The 16,948-nt window shown below is 43.6% G+C and overlaps 2 protein-coding genes and 3 non-coding genes across 6 annotated transcripts in view; all 5 read left to right on the forward strand.

The window, feature by feature from the left end:
• The first annotated feature begins 3,130 nt into the window (after positions 1-3,130).
• On the forward strand, positions 3,131-8,454 carry Rabggtb (Rab geranylgeranyltransferase subunit beta). Of its 2 annotated transcripts, none has more exons than XM_055614411.1 (9): positions 3,131-3,219; positions 4,109-4,216; positions 4,861-5,058; positions 5,404-5,509; positions 6,161-6,213; positions 6,300-6,410; positions 6,820-6,945; positions 7,635-7,784; positions 8,021-8,454. In XM_055614411.1, the coding sequence occupies exons 1-9, from the start codon at positions 3,217-3,219 to the stop codon at positions 8,159-8,161; spliced, it is 996 nt and encodes a 331-aa protein (XP_055470386.1). In that variant the 5' UTR covers positions 3,131-3,216; the 3' UTR covers positions 8,162-8,454. The 2 variants fall into 2 exon arrangements, with proteins under 2 accessions (XP_055470386.1, XP_055470388.1); XM_055614413.1 differs by lacking the exon at positions 3,131-3,219 and adding an exon at positions 3,220-3,239.
• On the forward strand, positions 3,936-4,015 carry LOC129682197 (small nucleolar RNA SNORD45). The gene has a single exon (XR_008720943.1). It is a non-coding gene; the product is annotated as a small nucleolar RNA SNORD45 (small nucleolar RNA).
• On the forward strand, positions 4,381-4,458 carry LOC129682198 (small nucleolar RNA SNORD45). The gene has a single exon (XR_008720944.1). It is a non-coding gene; the product is annotated as a small nucleolar RNA SNORD45 (small nucleolar RNA).
• LOC129682199 (small nucleolar RNA SNORD45) lies at positions 5,136-5,204 on the forward strand. Its single transcript, XR_008720945.1, has one exon. It is a non-coding gene; the product is annotated as a small nucleolar RNA SNORD45 (small nucleolar RNA).
• Positions 8,455-9,857: 1,403 nt separating the features above from the next.
• Msh4 (mutS homolog 4) overlaps positions 9,858-16,948 on the forward strand; it is a 58,089-nt gene continuing 50,998 nt past the window's right edge. The window contains exons 1-2 of the mRNA XM_055614384.1: positions 9,858-10,029; positions 14,172-14,354. Of these exons, the coding sequence (XP_055470359.1) occupies positions 9,858-10,029; positions 14,172-14,354 (355 nt within the window). The remainder of the gene's footprint in view (positions 10,030-14,171; positions 14,355-16,948) is intronic.

Consider the following 16,948-nt stretch of genomic DNA (forward strand, 5'->3'; position numbering starts at 1 on the left):
TGTAACATCTACTCCAGCAAAATCTATGAGGTATAGGTTTAGTGAGAGACTGTCACAAAAAAATAAGGTGGCATTACTGAAGAAGACACCCAGTGTTGATCCCTGACCCTTACACATGCATATAAATGTATGTGCATTCACATACAATGTACACATGTAGACACACATACACAAAAGGATTTTTGTATTAATCAAGGTTCTTTAGAGGAGCTGAACAAATATGATGAATACATATTAAAAGGAGTTATCAGGCTGGCTTACATGATATGGTCTGGGTAGTCCAGCAATGGCTTCTTCAGCATGAAGAACCCAGCAGCTGCTTACTCTACAAAGCAGGATGCCTCAGCATTTCAACCTGGTGCTGGAGTCCTGCTGATCCTGGAGATCAGTGGTCTTCAGTCTTAGAAGCCTGAAGAAGCTGGACTGTGGTATCAGTGGACTGTGGCAGCTGCAGGTGCCAGCGGCTGTGACAAATAGCAAGATAAGGCATTGAGCCAAAGAGCAGAGCTGACCCTCTTTTGTCTTGTGCTACCACTGAAAGGTGCCTCCATGTTTAGTGTGGTCCTTTCCACTTCCAATAATTCAATTAAGAAAATCCTCTCAGGAGTGACCAGGGCTTGTCTCTTAGTTGATTTCTGATCCAGTCAAACAAGATTTTCACAGTCTCCCTCTGTTTAAAATGAATGAAAAATGAGGGGATAAAGAAATCAGAAATCATAAACTATTAGCCAGTGCCTTTTTTTTTTTTTTTTAAGTACTGGAGATTGTACCCAGGGTCTCACACAGGCCAAGGAAGCATCTTCTTTTGAGCTATCTACTCCAAACCCCAAAGAGCAGTTTTGAATGTACTGCTTCAGAAACCATGCCATATTTATTCCATTTCATCAATTCAGAAACACAGTTCTTCATAATAGCATCCCAGAAGTCTGGATAATTAATAGATACTGGCTACTCTTCCCATATTTCTCATCTTTGCAGCTCACTGTGCAATCGGTGGCATCGTAGATGAAGTATTCTTGCCCATAGCAACGCTGTTCCACAATACAGTCAACATGCCAACTAGGCGCAGCCTGTGTACTAAACGCTAGTGAGGCAGGTTTACCGTTCCAGCAGTTCACAACATGAACTGTTAACACTAGGGTCTGGACAGGTGGTTCAGTGGCTAAGAGCAGCAATGTGCAGGTACAGAGGACCTGGCTCCAGTTCCTAGCACCCACATGGCAGCTCACAACTGTGTTACAAGTTAACAAAATGCGTGACTCCAGATCCTGGAGACCCTACATTGTCTTTTGCCCTTTTCAGGCACCAGGAACACGCACATATATGCTGGCAAACTGTCAATACTAAATAAAAATTAAAAGATCTTTAAAAGTGTTGTTAATTAAAAAAAAACGTTTCCTCCTTTGTTTTGAGTGGCAGAGGCAAGCTATATAGCCCAACTTGGCCTTGAACCTACCAAACAGCCCAGGCTGGCATCCAATTTATGATCCTCTTGTCTCAGCTTTCTGGGTGCTGTGGTTATAGACATTTTCTACCACTTACAAAGTGGCAGGTGCTTCTCTGGGCATGCCAAAGTAGATCTCCATTAAACAAGGACAACATAATATGAACCCTGCAAATCGTTTAAATTTTTTAAATTACATTTTAAAAGTGAAACAGATTAAATTTTAAAATATAGTTTAACCCAAAATATCATTGCAGCCAACAATGCTTCTTTATCTTGTTCTTTGACCATTTCATACACGTATATGATGCATCCTGATTATTCTCTCCGTCGACCCTTTCGTATCTCCATCCTCCTTACAACTCTGTTCTCACATTCATATCTTTTGTGGCCTACTGAGTTTAACCGGGTGGGTTTCAGCAGTCCACTGAGGCCTGGTCAGCTTACAGCAGGCCCGCGACAGAAGATGGTGACTTCCCCTTTCCCACCACGTGTGTGTACCCAATAGGTCAGCAGAGAGGGCTCAAAGCGCCCGCCCCATCTTTGAGTGACTGTTGATAAGGCCAGTTGTGAACAAAAATACCAGTGATAATACAGCTGCTCTGAGGTCAAGGCGGCAATGGCTGTTGTACCGTCTTCCATTATCCTCCCTAAGGTTGTGTGCCCCTCTTCTGTGAGGGCCATTAAAGCTTTATGTTTTTAGAGCTCAGCCCTCAACATCATATTCTCCTCCGAACCTTGGGCAGTCTAGAGTCTTTACATTCCCCATTGTTCACTGTATAGAAAGGCTTCCCTGGTTAAGGCTGGGAGTAGCTTTAGTACTTGGGTGTAAGCAAAGAGATTTGGAAGGCAATCAATCAACAAACAAACTGCAAAACAAGCATTATGTTACACAATTGGTATTTTACAACTATGGCATTTTCCAGTATAGACTTGCCACATTCAAATCTCTCACGTGGCTGTACCTGACATTTTGGCTAAGGGGGGTGGGGGGACGAACTTATAAATTAGTATTGTTCCAGCTACGGTTCTCTGAGGTGGGGGGCATGTTTTATTCTTTGAAGAGGCAGACTGGGCAGTGGAGACCGCTTGGTGACAGATCACTTGCCTACCATTTTCGAAGCTGAGTTCAATCCTAGGACCTTTAAAAAAAAAAAAAAAAGTTAAAAGTGAAGGGGTTAAATAGTACTAACATACCAATACAGACTGAAAACTAAGCGTTATTTTAGTGGTCTGAAGAATCAGGAACAGGGACTAGGCCATGCTAAATATGCATTTTCATATATCTTTTGAGGATCTTTCCATAGCAACATATCGTGGAGCCTTCAGTTCTTTTCAATAGCTGAGTAACAGATGTACTATAATTTTATAAAGCTTTTTTCTTTCTTTCTTTCTTTGGTAGGGACTCTGGCCCAGGATGGCCTCCAAATGCTGTTTGGACTGATCCTCCTGCCTCCACTTCCCCAGTCCTAGGACTACAGGGCCGCACCACCACTCTGGATTCTTCCGCAACGACTGAAATCAATTCCCAGACTCCATAGACGCTGGGCAAGCACTTAAACTGAGCGATATGGGGTCCTTCAGGCAGAAACGTGGACCACTACACCGTGACCGCAGAGTCCTTCAGGCGGAAGTGCGGCCGCTAAATCGGGAGCGCGGGGTCCTTCGGGCGGAGCGCGGTCGGCTGCGTAGGGCGTGGGCCGGCTAGTGCGCATGCGCGCGGACCTTGACTCCCGCTCGCCCTGGGACTTTCTGTCTTTCGGCTGTTGGCCATGGTGAGCGCGGCAGCTCTGCGGTGAGGGCCGGGGAGGCCTGGGTGGCGGCGGGGCAGCGCTCGGGTCTGCAAGGCTAGCAGTCTCCTGAGGCCTCGGCTGGCCGGGAGCGCCCAGCAGTGGCCTTCCTCTCGCCTCCTGAGGCCCTGTACGGACGGATTCTTGAGCGATTGCTCAGCGCTTTCTGCAGTTCCCGAGGCGTGATTGGGCCGCTTGATTTTTTTTTTTTTTCTTTAACCCCCGTCCGTCTCTCTCTAAATCAGGGACTCGGGCGAGAGGAGGAAAACAGGCATGCCCAAGTCGCTGATGTTTAAGGATATTGTTTCAAAGTTAAAAATTTGAACGGGATGGAAGAAAGTCGGCCTTTGCCCACGCCTTCGATCTTGTCACTCCCTAGGCAGAAGCAGGCAGATCTCTTGAGAGCAGCCTGGGTTACACTGGCAGTTCCAGGCCAGACTGGGCTTTATAACTGAGACTCTGAATCTAAAATTTAGTAAATTACAGTACAATGCTTATTTTGATAATAATAGCTTTTACCCACTTACGGGGTGATTGGTACGGTCGTAGATATGAAGGTGGGATTTGGAGCATATGGGGACTGATTACTTGGTAATGGGAATAATATTAGAACTGTAGGAGGTGCTCAGAAATCTCAACTTATTTAGCAAAAATGTGTCCATTGCAGTCGTCATAGGTGAGTGATGACAAAGGTGATTTCAGGTCAATGATGAACCGGCATGTATTCTGAATCTAAAGTTGATTATTAACCACTTTAGCTCTAGAATTACTCTGAGACCTGAAAAAAATACCGGGATCTGGTCATATAGATTTCTCATGTGTATATTGGCAGGCAGGCCACGTAAGTAACTGGTCTTTGCTTCACTTCTGCAAGGGCACACCACAGAAGGACGTGACTATCAAGGCTGATGCTCCTGGCACCCTGCTGCTGGAGAAACATGCTGACTATATTGCCTCCTACGGGTCAAAGAAAGATGACTATGTGCGTATGGCTGTCCAAGACAACGGGCTAAGTAGATTCTAACTTCGGGGGCTTAGGGTGCCCTTTGAAGTTCATTGTGATAGGCGTACCTTGTGTGTCAGAGGTTCATAAAGGGCTAAGCCTGAAGGGTTTTTGCTCCTTTCTCGCTGGGGTATAACCTTGAAGGTCAGTGATGTGTTGGCATGTATTATCTGAGTTTGCTGATGTGTAACACTTTAGCTCTAGAATTACGCTGAGACCTTGAAAAGGTTTTACCTAAACGTGATGTACCTGATGAAATTCTGCCAGGAAGGTACTAAGTTGGGGGCAAGTAGGCTCTCTTTGAGTATGGGAAGACCCTCCCCAAAGAGGGATCACTGTAAATTCTTTGCATGTCCCAGCTGCCTTTCTGGGTTTTAGAACATGTGATATTGGGAGACACTTGGCATTTTCTCTACTTTTATAACTTTAGACTCTCCTTAGTTTAGGGGGAGCCATAATTTTGCTGTTATCAGATCTGTTTCCCAATGGACTTAGGAAGCCTGTGGTATTCAGAACCTACCCCCTTCTCCCAGAACTTTCTGAGGTTAACAACCACTGCTCTAAAAGCCAAAAAAAATAAGGTGGGTGGGAGTTCAGCTTGACATTTAAGAAACTTCTCCCAGGAATACTGCATGTCTGAGTACTTGAGAATGAGCGGCATCTATTGGGGCCTGACAGTGATGGACCTCATGGGACAGCTTCATCGCATGGACAGAGAAGAAATACTGGTGTTCATCAAGTCGTGCCAGCATGAGTGTGGGGGGGTGAGTGCCAGCATTGGGCACGATCCCCATCTGCTGTACACACTCAGTGCTGTCCAGGTAAATGTTTGGGGGGTCACTGTGCTCTTGCCCAGATCCAAAAGAGACAGTCTTTGGGAGTGAAGCCTATCCTACAGGGTCAATGATGTCATGGCATGTATTAGCTGATGCTAACAGGATGAGTGTTCTCATGATACTGAGACCTTGGAGGGTAGTGAGGAGCCAGAGGATGTAAATCCTGCCTCTGTTAGACTGTCAAGGGTTCATGTAGTAGAATTACATTATGTTCTGATTACTAATTCAAGTGTTAACAAACTGTGCCTTTGAGTGTAGTCAGGTGAAAGGTCATAATTGGTGGCATTGAGCAGATCTAGAACAACTCTTCGCTGCCCACCTGTCTTTCAGATTCTTACTCTGTACGATAGTATCCATGTTATCGATGTAGACAAAGTTGTGGCGTATGTACAAAGTCTACAGAAGGAAGATGGTTCATTTGCTGGAGACATTTGGGGTAAGGCCAGTTTTAGTCAGCTACTCCTTACTCAGAACATCTTTGTCTTGGTAGTAATGAGAAGATCTCAAGTTGTTCCATCTTTTCAGGTCCCACTAAGCAGTTGGTCTAACTGGAATAAATGGCCTGCTGGAAGCCCCAGCATGCCCTGTGCTGGTTTGTCAGCACACCACACTCTAAAAGATAAGGTAGGTTCAATTTTTATCCCCAATATTTAGCTTTGAAGGTCTGACCTCCCTGAGGAGAGGACATCTTTAAAATATCTCTTAAAAGACGGAAATTTTTTTTCATTTGATTGATGTAGATAATCTATTTTGGGGTGGAACAAAATGCAGGCCTAAGACCAGCTGCTTTGTGGGATGTGAACCTTTTTATAAAGTAGGGAGCTTGATTGCATTCTAAGTTATTAACTAGAATCCTTGCCATATAATCCATGTGTAGTTTCCCTGTGTTTGTGGGCTCCCTGTAAGCTACTAAGAAAGGCTCCTTCCTGCTTTATAATTTTCTAGCTGCTTTCCTTGGATGTTTGGGAGGGCTGCCTCCTGGCTGTAAAGCTAGCCTGGGCTGTGGGAAATTTAATGTGTACTGGGGTTTTGTTCTTAGGTCAGTTGTAGCATTTACATGACTGCCTTTGCTTTTTTTGTCTTTTAGGAGAAATTGATACAAGATTCTCATTTTGTGCAGTGGCAACTTTGGCTCTATTGGTAAGCTTTGAATGTTATGTTGAAGGGCCTGATTAAACATTTGTGAGTGCTGTAGGTAGTTGTAATAGTTTTATTTCCTTTTATAGGGCAAGCTTGATGCTATTAATGTGGAAAAGGCGATTGAGTTTGTTTTGTCCTGTATGAACTTTGATGGTGGATTTGGGTGCAGGCCAGGCTCTGAATCTCATGCTGGACAGGTAATTTTGCAATTAAAGTTCAGTAAAATTTAGAGGGGATAGCTGCTATGGAAGAAGTTTTACAGTTTTTTGTTGTGAATGGCCACACCGTAGTAGCTGAGGAAGGAAAATGGGTTTTGTATACACTGCTATGTACAGAGCTTCAGTCCTCATAAGTAATGATCACTGGCGTTTATATGGGGTGTACATTCTGTACTGTTACTATGTAGTCCAGGCTGCCCTTAATTACGTGTGCTGGGATGGCAGGCATGAATCTCTAGGTGTATGCAAGTAAACACATTTATGCTTGTCCTAGAGAACACTAAGTTGTAAATGAATAGATTCTAAGCTACAAGATGGAGTTTTCATAATTCTGGTGGTATTTGTCACTATTGAATTACACCTGTGTACTTTATGTCTGTAATTTTAGATCTATTGTTGCACAGGATTCCTGGCGATAACTAGTCAGTTGCATCAAGTGAACTCTGACTTACTTGGTTGGTGGCTTTGTGAACGACAGTTGCCCTCAGGTGGACTCAATGGAAGACCTGAGAAGGTATTGTAGTGGTTCTTTATGCTACACCCTTGGGTGTCTGGTACTTCGCTTAAAACTGAGCTGTTTTTCTTGTGCAGTCTTAAGATATCTTAGGAGAGAACTTAGAATTCTCATTGACCATGGGAAATGTGGGTGGTATCTTTCTAGCATTTAAGTGATGCATAGAAAGAGATCTTTTTGAGTTTGAAGCCAGCCTGGTCTCCTTAGTGAGACCAGGGAAAGTAAATGTGCCTGTGGTCATCCTTGGAGCTCAGTGAATGTAGATTGTTCAGACCAAAGGGGGAATGTAGGGTCTGCGGCTTTTGAATTCTCAGCAGGTGAGTTGAAATGGTCTGCCTAGAAGCTCTTCTCTCCTGGGTTTCACCAATAACAGCTGAGGACCAGTAGGATGTTGTTTATTGTAGATGAGTAAGTGTATCTTTGCTGACTATACTGAAGTGGTATGAGTGCCAATGTGGGAGATGGTCTTTTTCATTGTTACCATGTGTACATGGCTGAAGTGAGCCTAAAATGTAGCAGTTTGCTGCCTCTGTCTATATTGTGTCCACTATACCCTGACACACTTTTTGCTTCCTTACTGTTGTGACATGAGATTAGACATTAAAATTTTCCATCAAATCTAATGAAATAGAGCAGTAAATCGTGCCAATGTCCTCCCTGATTTCTACACCTCCCCCCCCCCTTTCTAGTTACCAGATGTGTGCTATTCCTGGTGGGTTTTGGCCTCCCTAAAGATAATTGGGAGACTTCATTGGATTGACAGAGAAAAGCTTCGGAGTTTCATCTTAGCTTGTCAAGATGAAGAGACTGGAGGATTTGCAGACAGGCCAGGAGACATGGCAAGTACAGTTATTTCTGTGGTTTTGCAAATTTTCACTGTTGGCTGACATTCGTGCTTAACCCAGGCATTTTCCATGTGGTGGGAATAGTGCCTTGTTAGTAATAGTCCAAAGGTTGCTCTGAACCTTTTTATAAAAAAGGCTAGAGTGTATAGAGGTTTCTCACAATACTACTGTTAGTGAGGTTGGACAGGTGTTTTGGATTTCTATCTTAACTGTTAATTAATTTCCTGCAGGTGGATCCTTTTCACACCTTGTTTGGCATTGCTGGACTGTCACTTCTGGGAGAAGAGCAGATCAAACCTGTTAGCCCTGTGTTCTGCATGCCTGAAGAAGTGCTTGAGAGGGTGAATGTGCAGCCTGAACTAGTGAGCTAGAGTCATATGGGAAGATGTCCAAATGTGTTTGAACTTTATCAAACCTAAAAGTGACTTAATATTTTATATGTTAATGATAAGTTATACAAGTATTGTAAAATGTTGTATTTAGATGTTCTGTGGTGTTCTTAGTACAGTTTTTGTCTATATTTGAAGTTTGTTTTTGATGTCTCTAACAACAAACTTGGAGCTGTTACTGATCCCTTCCTCTGTCCTGTTGACCTTTAACAATGATGGGAAATGATTTAAGTGAGGAAAACTCATGATTTAAATAAAAGATACATGAAAGTGGAGTGGCTGTCCAGCTGTGCATTCCCCTTGGAGACAAGATTCAAGAGGATTTCCCTGGAGGCCGCAAGCCCTAAACAACTGAGGAAAGGTGCAGACTGGGGCCAGGTAGAGCCGAATCACGAGTCACCGGAATCCTGGAAGTCACTCAGTGGATGGGTTTGCTTGAGATGGGTTTAGGTGGGATTGTTTGAGTCTGTTAGGGTCTCGCCTGAGGGTTTGAATGTGGGTTGGCTTCAGACTGGGTGAATAGTAATAGTAAATTTACACTGTTGGTGTTAATTTGTAATTTGAACTTACTTTTTTATGTAGTTGCTTGTGGGTAAGAATTCTTTTCCTATTCCTGAGGAAACCTTAACATGCAAAGGGAGGAAACAACGCGCAATATTTAAGATAACTCTCACATTGCACTAGAATTCCGTATCACAAAGTGCTACGATTCTGGGCACCTGCCTCCATACCATGCAAGCAGTTGGTGTGTCCCCAGATAAGCATATCTGATCTTTCTACAGGTTAGTATCAAAGGCTGTAAAAACAAATCTCTTAAATCCTTACTAAGAACAATGGCGTGAGCATTTCAGCCACAGATACTGAGACACCACACACCTGGTATAGCTGGCATGCTTTAGTGCTCTTTGAAGAGGTACCATGACCAACAAAGCGCTTAGCAGGGGCTTGCTTACATACAGTTTCAGAGGTGTGCTCCAACAAGCAGTGACCCACCCTAAGCATTCAGACCTGAGTGTGGGGTCATTTTTACTCAAACTAGCACAGGACATGAATGTCCAAATACATGGAGAACACTTATCCCCAGTTCTGCCACCTGGAAGTAAATATATTTTAAGGATTGTAAAGAGCTACAAGACTGTATGTTTCTACCCTGAGTATGAAAGTACAATTCTAAAGTAGGATGGTTCTAGCTGCTGGTTTTCACTCCATGCTATCTCACCGGCTGGTATGTGCCGTGTATGCAGCTGTGAGCACAGACTCACAGCTAGGCACTTCAGGGCTAAGTGTATTGGGGATGTAACTAGGACATGTTAAAGTATTGCAAGACGCGGGGGTCAGTGCCCCGCGAGGTCCCTCCCTCCTTCAAAATGAGCTGAGACAGCTGACATTCCAAGTTGTTGGTGCTCCTTGATTCCTAAGGAGTGAGAAGGCTTACACAGGCTCCCGAATGACCGGAACAAAACTGCTCATCCCTAGGGTCAAATGTGTGAAACTTTAGCGGCCTGGGCCTTCGCATTGTCCGCAGCCGTGTCCGTGCGCCGTAAGGGCACTGCGCCTGCGCAGGGCCTCCCTCCTGCTCCGTGAACACACTGCGCCTGCGCAGGGCCTCCGGCCGTTCCGCTGCCTTGCCTTAGTGTGGTGGAAGCCGCCCTTGCGCGCAGTCAGCACAGCCTGAGGGATGCTGAGGCAGGAAGCCATGTCCGTCTCCAGTTCGCCTTCGGGGAGGGAGGCCCAACGTGGGCCCTGGGCCTCTGCGTCCAGGCCCAGCACGGAGGGCGTTGCTGCAGACAGGAGCAGCAGCAGCAGCCTCGCGCGGCCCACACCAGGCAAGGCGCCTGTGACAGTCCATGGTGGGAGTGGTTCGTGCCATTAATTCGAACACTGGCCACTACAGCTCAAGGCTAGCCTGGGCTACAGAACGAGCAGGTCTCACAATTTCAAACAAAACAGGCGGGAAAGCCTTGACTCTTCACAACAGTATCATTACGACACTGAACGGAAGGGTCCCCTCCCCTCCCCCGCTCTGCTAATATTCCTATGTAAAGCTGAAACGTGAGTTAACACAGGCCCTCTATGGCCCAGACTGCCCTGAAATTCATTGCTAGGAAATCCTGCCTGCCTTTAACTTTTCTCCTTACAATTTTGTTTCACATTTTCCCCGCTCTGTGAGTATGAGTGTGGGTCAGCATTCAAGGTATGGGTGTGGAGTTCCAAGGATGACTTTCTGGGAACAGTTCCCTCCAGAACTGGAGAATTAAGTCTCAGGTAGCCATCGCGTCGTCTCACTGGCCCCCCACTTCTTAAAGTATGTGGTGAATGGGAGATTGCGTTGCGTTTTCTGATAGTGGAGGTCTGCTAGCTTTGGCTAGCAGATTTTAGTCTTCAGGTTCTAGAACGGAATGAAGATAGGTTGAAGTGAACACCCCATCTAATTCAGATGCTTACCATATTAAGTCCTGGGGCCGGAGAGAGACGCCTCATTGGTTAAGGGCGCTAGCTGCTTTTTCGAGGTCCAGTTTCAATTCCCAGCACCCAATGGGGGGCTCACAACTGTCTGTAACTGACGCCACAAGATCTGATGCCCCCTTCTGGCCTCTGGTGTACAAGTCGGCAAAACACCCACATACTTAAAGGGGTAAAAAAAAGTCCTTCAGGATGAGTTCAACTCATTCAAAGGATAAAGACAGAATCGATTGACCCGATTTTATGAGTGAAGAAATATTTCAATTGTTGAAGTCTTCTATGTTTGTTATTAGATAAAAAGTGGTTGAGAAAAACAGGCTTGAGAGTCATGAGTATGCCCTATCTGTCTGACATTCCGAATGGGGACCCAGCAGAGACCTGAGCCACTTCGAATGTATCTGTCTGTGTGTCATGTGTGTTTGTGTGCATGCATGTTTGAGTGTGTGGAAGAGCCTGAAAAGGCCCCAGGTTGACGTTAGTTTGCCTGACGTTAGTTAGTCAGGCTCACTGAGGTAAGGTCTTTCAGTTGATTCCTGAGTTCACTGACATGGCTAATCTAGCCAGGCAGTTTGCTCCTAAACTCTAAGAACTAGAGTTACAGAGGGATGGCCATACCCATCTGCCATTTATGTACATTCTGGGAGTCAGAACTCTGGTGTGTGTACACCAAGTGTGTCACCTCTGACCATCTTTCCAGCCTCAGAAACGTTTTAAAAACTTTTTTTTTTTTTTTAAATGTGGGGTGCACCTGTGATCTCAGTGTTCTGTATTTAAGAGGCCAAGGCCAGGAGGTTTTGAGGCCAAACTGGGCCACAGATAAAGACCCTGTAAAAAAGAGTACTATCTGATGCATTTATAAAATTTCCAGAGAGAAGTAAAGTGGGTGAATAAAAAGCTCAACTTGGCTGGTAATACAGTGAACACTGGGGAAAAGAGTTTACCCTTTGATATTTAGAAGTTCTAGGAAGGGATATAAAAGTTTATGTCCAAGAAGTAGCAAGATACAGTGACATTCTTTATTTGTTTCTACTTTACTGAGTTATTTACTTTTAGTGTATGTTCTCTGTGTGTAGCCCAGGAGCCTGGTCTCACCTCAGGCCCTTGAAGTTGTGATCCTTCTTCAGACCCTCAGCCCACAAACTGCACACAGGGGCAGATATTACCCCGATGGTACATGGTCTTGAATGTTTAGCATGGGTGTGTGCTGTTTTCCAGATGGAGACAAGGACTCCTCCTTTACTGCTCTCTGCCTTATCCTTTTGAGGCAGACTGTGGCAGGCGAGACCTGAGCCCTGCTTGTTAGCTGGGTAACAGCTGGGATCTGAGCTCGGTGCATGGCAGGCCTGGCTTGCTGCATGTGCTCTTAAGCACTGAGCCTTATCTCCGACCTCTAATTTCTGCACTTTTCTTTGAGATTGGTCTCTGCATGCAGCCCTTACTGACCTGGTGCTGGCTATGTCAACCAGCCTGGCGTTAAGCTCACTGAGTTTATTTTGTTTTTGTTGTTTTGGGGCGTTTGTTTTGTTTTTCCAAGACAGTTTATTCTGTAGCCCTGGCTGTCTTGGAACTCAGAGAGTTGCCTTATTTCTACCTCCCACATGCTGGGATTAATAGTATGAGCAACTGAGTCCAGATACTTTTGATTGAATTTTTAAAGGGCTTAAAATATTTATTTGTTTGTTAATAAATAAACATTTATTGAAAATATAAACATTATATATTTGTGGTTTTCTGAGACGGGGGGGGGGGGGGGTGTTCTGTGTAGCCTTGGCTGTCCTGGACTCACTTTGTAGACCAGGCTGGCCTCAAACTCACAGAGGACCGCTTGCCTCTTCCTTATGCCCCACTGCACCTGGCTTGAAAAACTTTAAAAGACAATGTTATTTTTGCCATATGGAATTACATGACGTTCAAATTTCAATATGTAGAAATTATTTTGAAAAAGATATAGCCATGTTTGTTTCACTTAATATAGTACCTAGGCTGCACCTCTACTCTACTGCCAGAGTTGAATATGTAACAGTGACCATGCGGTACACAAAGCCTCAGACATTTGCCCTCTGCTCCATCCCTGGCAATCTTAACAGCCATGCTGTGTGGTGTGGGAGGCGAGGCAAGGCTATAAATGAAAATCTGAAAGTTGTCAGGAAATGGATGTCAGTAGAAAACAAGAGGACAGATGAGATGCCTAGAGAAAACAAAATGTTGATTTAGTAGTGAGATTTTAAAAGTATGGAGGCCAACAGTTAACAGGAAGGCAGCAGACAGGGACGTGGTACAGAAAGTTATACAGGCGCAGGCGGAGAGCAAAGACTCGTGTGTGGAAGTCAAAGGGTGCAGAAGAGCCTGGTTTTCTCATTTGCTTGTTTGTCTCATTTGCTTGTTTGGAACTTCTTTCTGTGTTATCAGACACTGCTAGACTATGTACACTGTGAAATGTTCTGACATGACTGTAAAATAGGTAACATGCTGCTAAGCAAGTGTCTGAAAAGTACTGAAACCAAGTGAGTCTGAACCAACTTTATAATACTGCACAGGGGAGACATTCAGGTGAGGAAGCTAATGAAGGAAAAGACACTTAATTATAAACTGTTCCTCGTGACTGAAAGGAGACTTCTGATTTTAGTTAAAGTAGTCTTGAGGAAATCATACTCAAGAGCTATATCAGAATATTTCTTAATTTGTTTTCAAATCCCATGTAGCTCAGGCAGGCTGACCTCAGCTCACTCTGGCTGAGGATAACCTTGAGCTCCTGAAATCCTTTCCTCCACCTCTCAAGTGCTGAAAGTACAGGTATGTGTCAGCAGGCTTGGTTTATGCATGCTGGAGATGAAAACCAGGCCCTTAGCAGTGCTAGGCAAGCACTGTACCCACTAAGCCACGCTCAGCTCTATATCCCCATCAATAGTGCATGATTATCAAGCCAGGTATGCTGGTACATGCTCCTGAGTCAACCTCTCAGGAGGCTGAGGCAGGAGAATCATAAACTGGAGGTTAGTAAGTTCAACTACAGCCAGCCTGAGATAAAACAACAAACAAAAATTATCACTAGTCAAAAACGACCTGAAAGTAGGAGGGGAACTGATTGGAAAGAGGAAGGGGTCAATAAGAACAGGAGAGGCACAAGAGAGGATACTGACAAAGGATGAGTATGATCAAAACACAATGTATACATGTATGAAGATGTCATAATGGAGCCCATTATGATAATGCAGACTAATAAAGACATTGTAAACAGAACTGTTGATAATTATTTAACTTATTTGTTATAAGTTTTCAACTATCATATTTAAAAAAAAAATTAAGGGAGGATTTCCTTTGTGTAACAGACCCCTGGCTGTCATGGACTCAGTAGACCAAGCTGACCTGCTTCTGCCTCTCAAGTGCTGGGATTAAAGACATGTGCCACCACATCCAGCCTACCACATTAAATTTTATAGAAAGTAGATATGTTGGAAATTTTAGGGGAATTAATGCATAATTCTGGATTGCTAATAATCTAGAATTAATAATAATTTTTTAAATTTAGGTTCATCATTTGAAAAAAAGAGATCTTATGCCACACACAAAGTTGCATCCAACTTTCCTGTTGGTACAAGCTCGTCTTCTGCAGGAAATTTCAGTTATCCACAAATATTTAGAACTCCGTTATCTGCTGGAAATCCCCAGAGATCAGGTTGTAAAAGCAGGACACCGCAAATAGGATATTCAGGTAAAACTGGTGAAAGATTAACCCTGATGATGTTTTGAAAAATTTAAAGTTTTGTGAACTATAAATTGGGTTAACTCATTTGACATTTATCTGTCGCTGAATCAGAGGACTAAAAAATGCACCTGTGCACCTCAGGGTAGGCTCACATGACTAGGTACTTTATCATTGTTTTTAAATAAAGCAAACTTGCATCGTTTGAACCACTATGACACAAAAGGAAAAAATCTCATAGGATTTAGGTGAAAACCTTGATCCTAATAGTACTTTCTTTTTTTTTTCTTTTCTTTTCTTTTCTTTTTTTTTTTCTCAGACAGGGTTTCTCTGTGTAGCCTTGGCTGTCCTGTCTTGATTTGCTTTTTTAGACCAGGCTGGGCTTGAACTCACAGAGATCCACATGCCTCTGCCTCCCTGAGTGTTGGGATTACAGGAGTGTTTTTTCAATTCTGTGATGTGTGTGTGTGTGTTTGAGAGAAAGAGAGAGGATCTCTGTGTGTGATGTGTCTTTCTCTTTTTTTGGTGGAGCTCCCTACTCCACAGCAGGCAGCTGCACCTCATGTAGCCTCCTCCCACAGGAACTGCTTGATCCTGCTTATACCACCTGAGAAGAAATGGAGCCTCCAGGAGGGAATGCTTCATCTAGAAAAAACAAATACAGCGCATATGTGCATACAATTTAAGATGCTACTTTTTGTTGTTGTTTCTGTTTTTGAGACACCGCCTTTCTGTGTAGTCTTGGCTCTATGGACCAGGAATTTGCTCTATGGACCAGGCTGGCCTCAGAGTTCCACCTGTCTCTGCCTGGAAAATGCTGGGCTTGAAGGCATGCACCATTATGCCTGGCTGCTACATTGCTTTTGAAAGCACATAGTGATACGTAATGGCATTTCAGTGGGACACGCTGCATATGTGGTGGTTGCCCCACCATGTTATAAAGGAGGTGAAGGTTCCTGTTGCCTAGTGTTGTCATTACCTTTTGAAATATTTAGATGTGTTTAGAAAGCAAACCCAGCCAGCATCTCAGTAGTACTACCTGCTGGGGCCAACTCATCCACTCATGGCTGGGGATCATTTCACATCCAACCCGCAGTCTTATGATATTTATATTTTTTGTACTTTCTTCTAGAAAATATGTGTGGGTTTGATTTTTCCACTTTGTGTTTATTCATTACATTCAATTTTCTGGGCCTTTTACAACAAATACTACAAGTTGATTGTCTTAAACAGCAAACATTTATTTTCTTATCTGAAGCCTCTCTACTTGTCTCAGTCTTGGCCATTTTTTCTGGTCTGTTCCCCAGTTCTTGTATGTCCTAAACTTCTCACATTTGTATCGTAGTGGACCAAATCCACTCAGTTGGCCCCACTTAATACTAATTACCCCTGTAAAGGGCAAATATGGTTTTCAGATCCAGGAAAATAAAGTCACATTCTTAGCTGCTGGGGATCAGAACTTTAGCATGTGAATGCTGAGGGTTCCATGAAGCCCATAGGACACCCCCCCCCGCCACACACACAAACACACACTCAGTGTTTCTAATGGTTTTGCTTCTCCATTGCTGTCAGATGGAGTGTAACTGTGTGGCCATCATCACAAGGGCTGCTTGACATTCCCCTAGCCACTGCTTCCAACATCTCCCAGTGTCTTCTCACTGTCCCTTTGCATTCCTGCCATCCAAAATACTTGTCTGTACACCAAACGTAGACATGTTTGTTTTACACTTGAAATTTTATACATGCTATTCATTTGTTCCTTCACTCCCTCATTCATATATTTACTAATGCTGGTGATCAAACCCAAGTTCTCACACATGGTAGACACTACCACTGAACTAATCCTTCGGTCTCCTTTAAAGTAAATTGAGTAAAGAGAAGTACCTATTTGATAGAATTTTATAACGACTAGATTAACATAAGTAACTTAAGATGTCCTTGACACATGAGAAGCACACACATGGTGAATGTTGGTGCTCGTAGCTACCACTGTGATAGTTGCACAGTGCACTTATGTGCATGCACTTCCATCTGCTGCTTGTAGCCAGCTCATGAGTTAGACAGGAAATTATAGTTGCTTTTTAGGAAATAATTTTAGCACTTCAGGCTGAAAAGATGGCTCAGTGATTAAGAGCACTGTCTGCTCTTCCAGAGGTCCTGAATTCAATTCCCAGCAACCACATGGTGGCTCACAACCATCTATACTCTCTACTTCCCTCTTCTGGTGTGCAGGTGTACACTAATATGCATAAAATAAATACATAAAATCTTTTTAAAATTTTTAGTACTTATATGGTAGAGTAGGTGAGCAATATGTATTTTAACCCCAAATTCAAATTTTCCTTAATATCTTTATTCCAATAAAATTCAAAATAAAAGTCAGGTGGTGGTGGCATATGTCTTTAATCCTAGCAGCTAAGAGGCAGGGGATCTCTGAGTTTGAGACAAGCCTGGTCTACAGAAAAAAAAAAAAATCAATCAAAACAAAGAAAAACAAAATTCAAAATAAAACAATGTATAAATGTATTATCTATGTGTAAAATTAAGGCGTGGCATGCAAGCTTAGCGCAGGAATTACAAACCTGTAGCCAGATTTAGGGACA

This window comes from Psammomys obesus, unplaced genomic scaffold (genome assembly GCF_907164565.1).
Source record: "Psammomys obesus unplaced genomic scaffold, mPsaObe1.curated_primary_1811, whole genome shotgun sequence".
Lineage (NCBI taxonomy): Eukaryota > Metazoa > Chordata > Mammalia > Rodentia > Muridae > Psammomys > Psammomys obesus.

Coding starts and splice junctions, on each gene's coding strand:
- Rabggtb (XM_055614411.1), top strand. Junction 6,214..6,299: donor TGGCAACTTTGGCTCTATTG/GTAAGCTTTGAA, acceptor TTCCTTTTATAG/GGCAAGCTTGATGCTATTAA. Junction 6,411..6,819: donor CTGAATCTCATGCTGGACAG/GTAATTTTGCAA, acceptor CTGTAATTTTAG/ATCTATTGTTGCACAGGATT.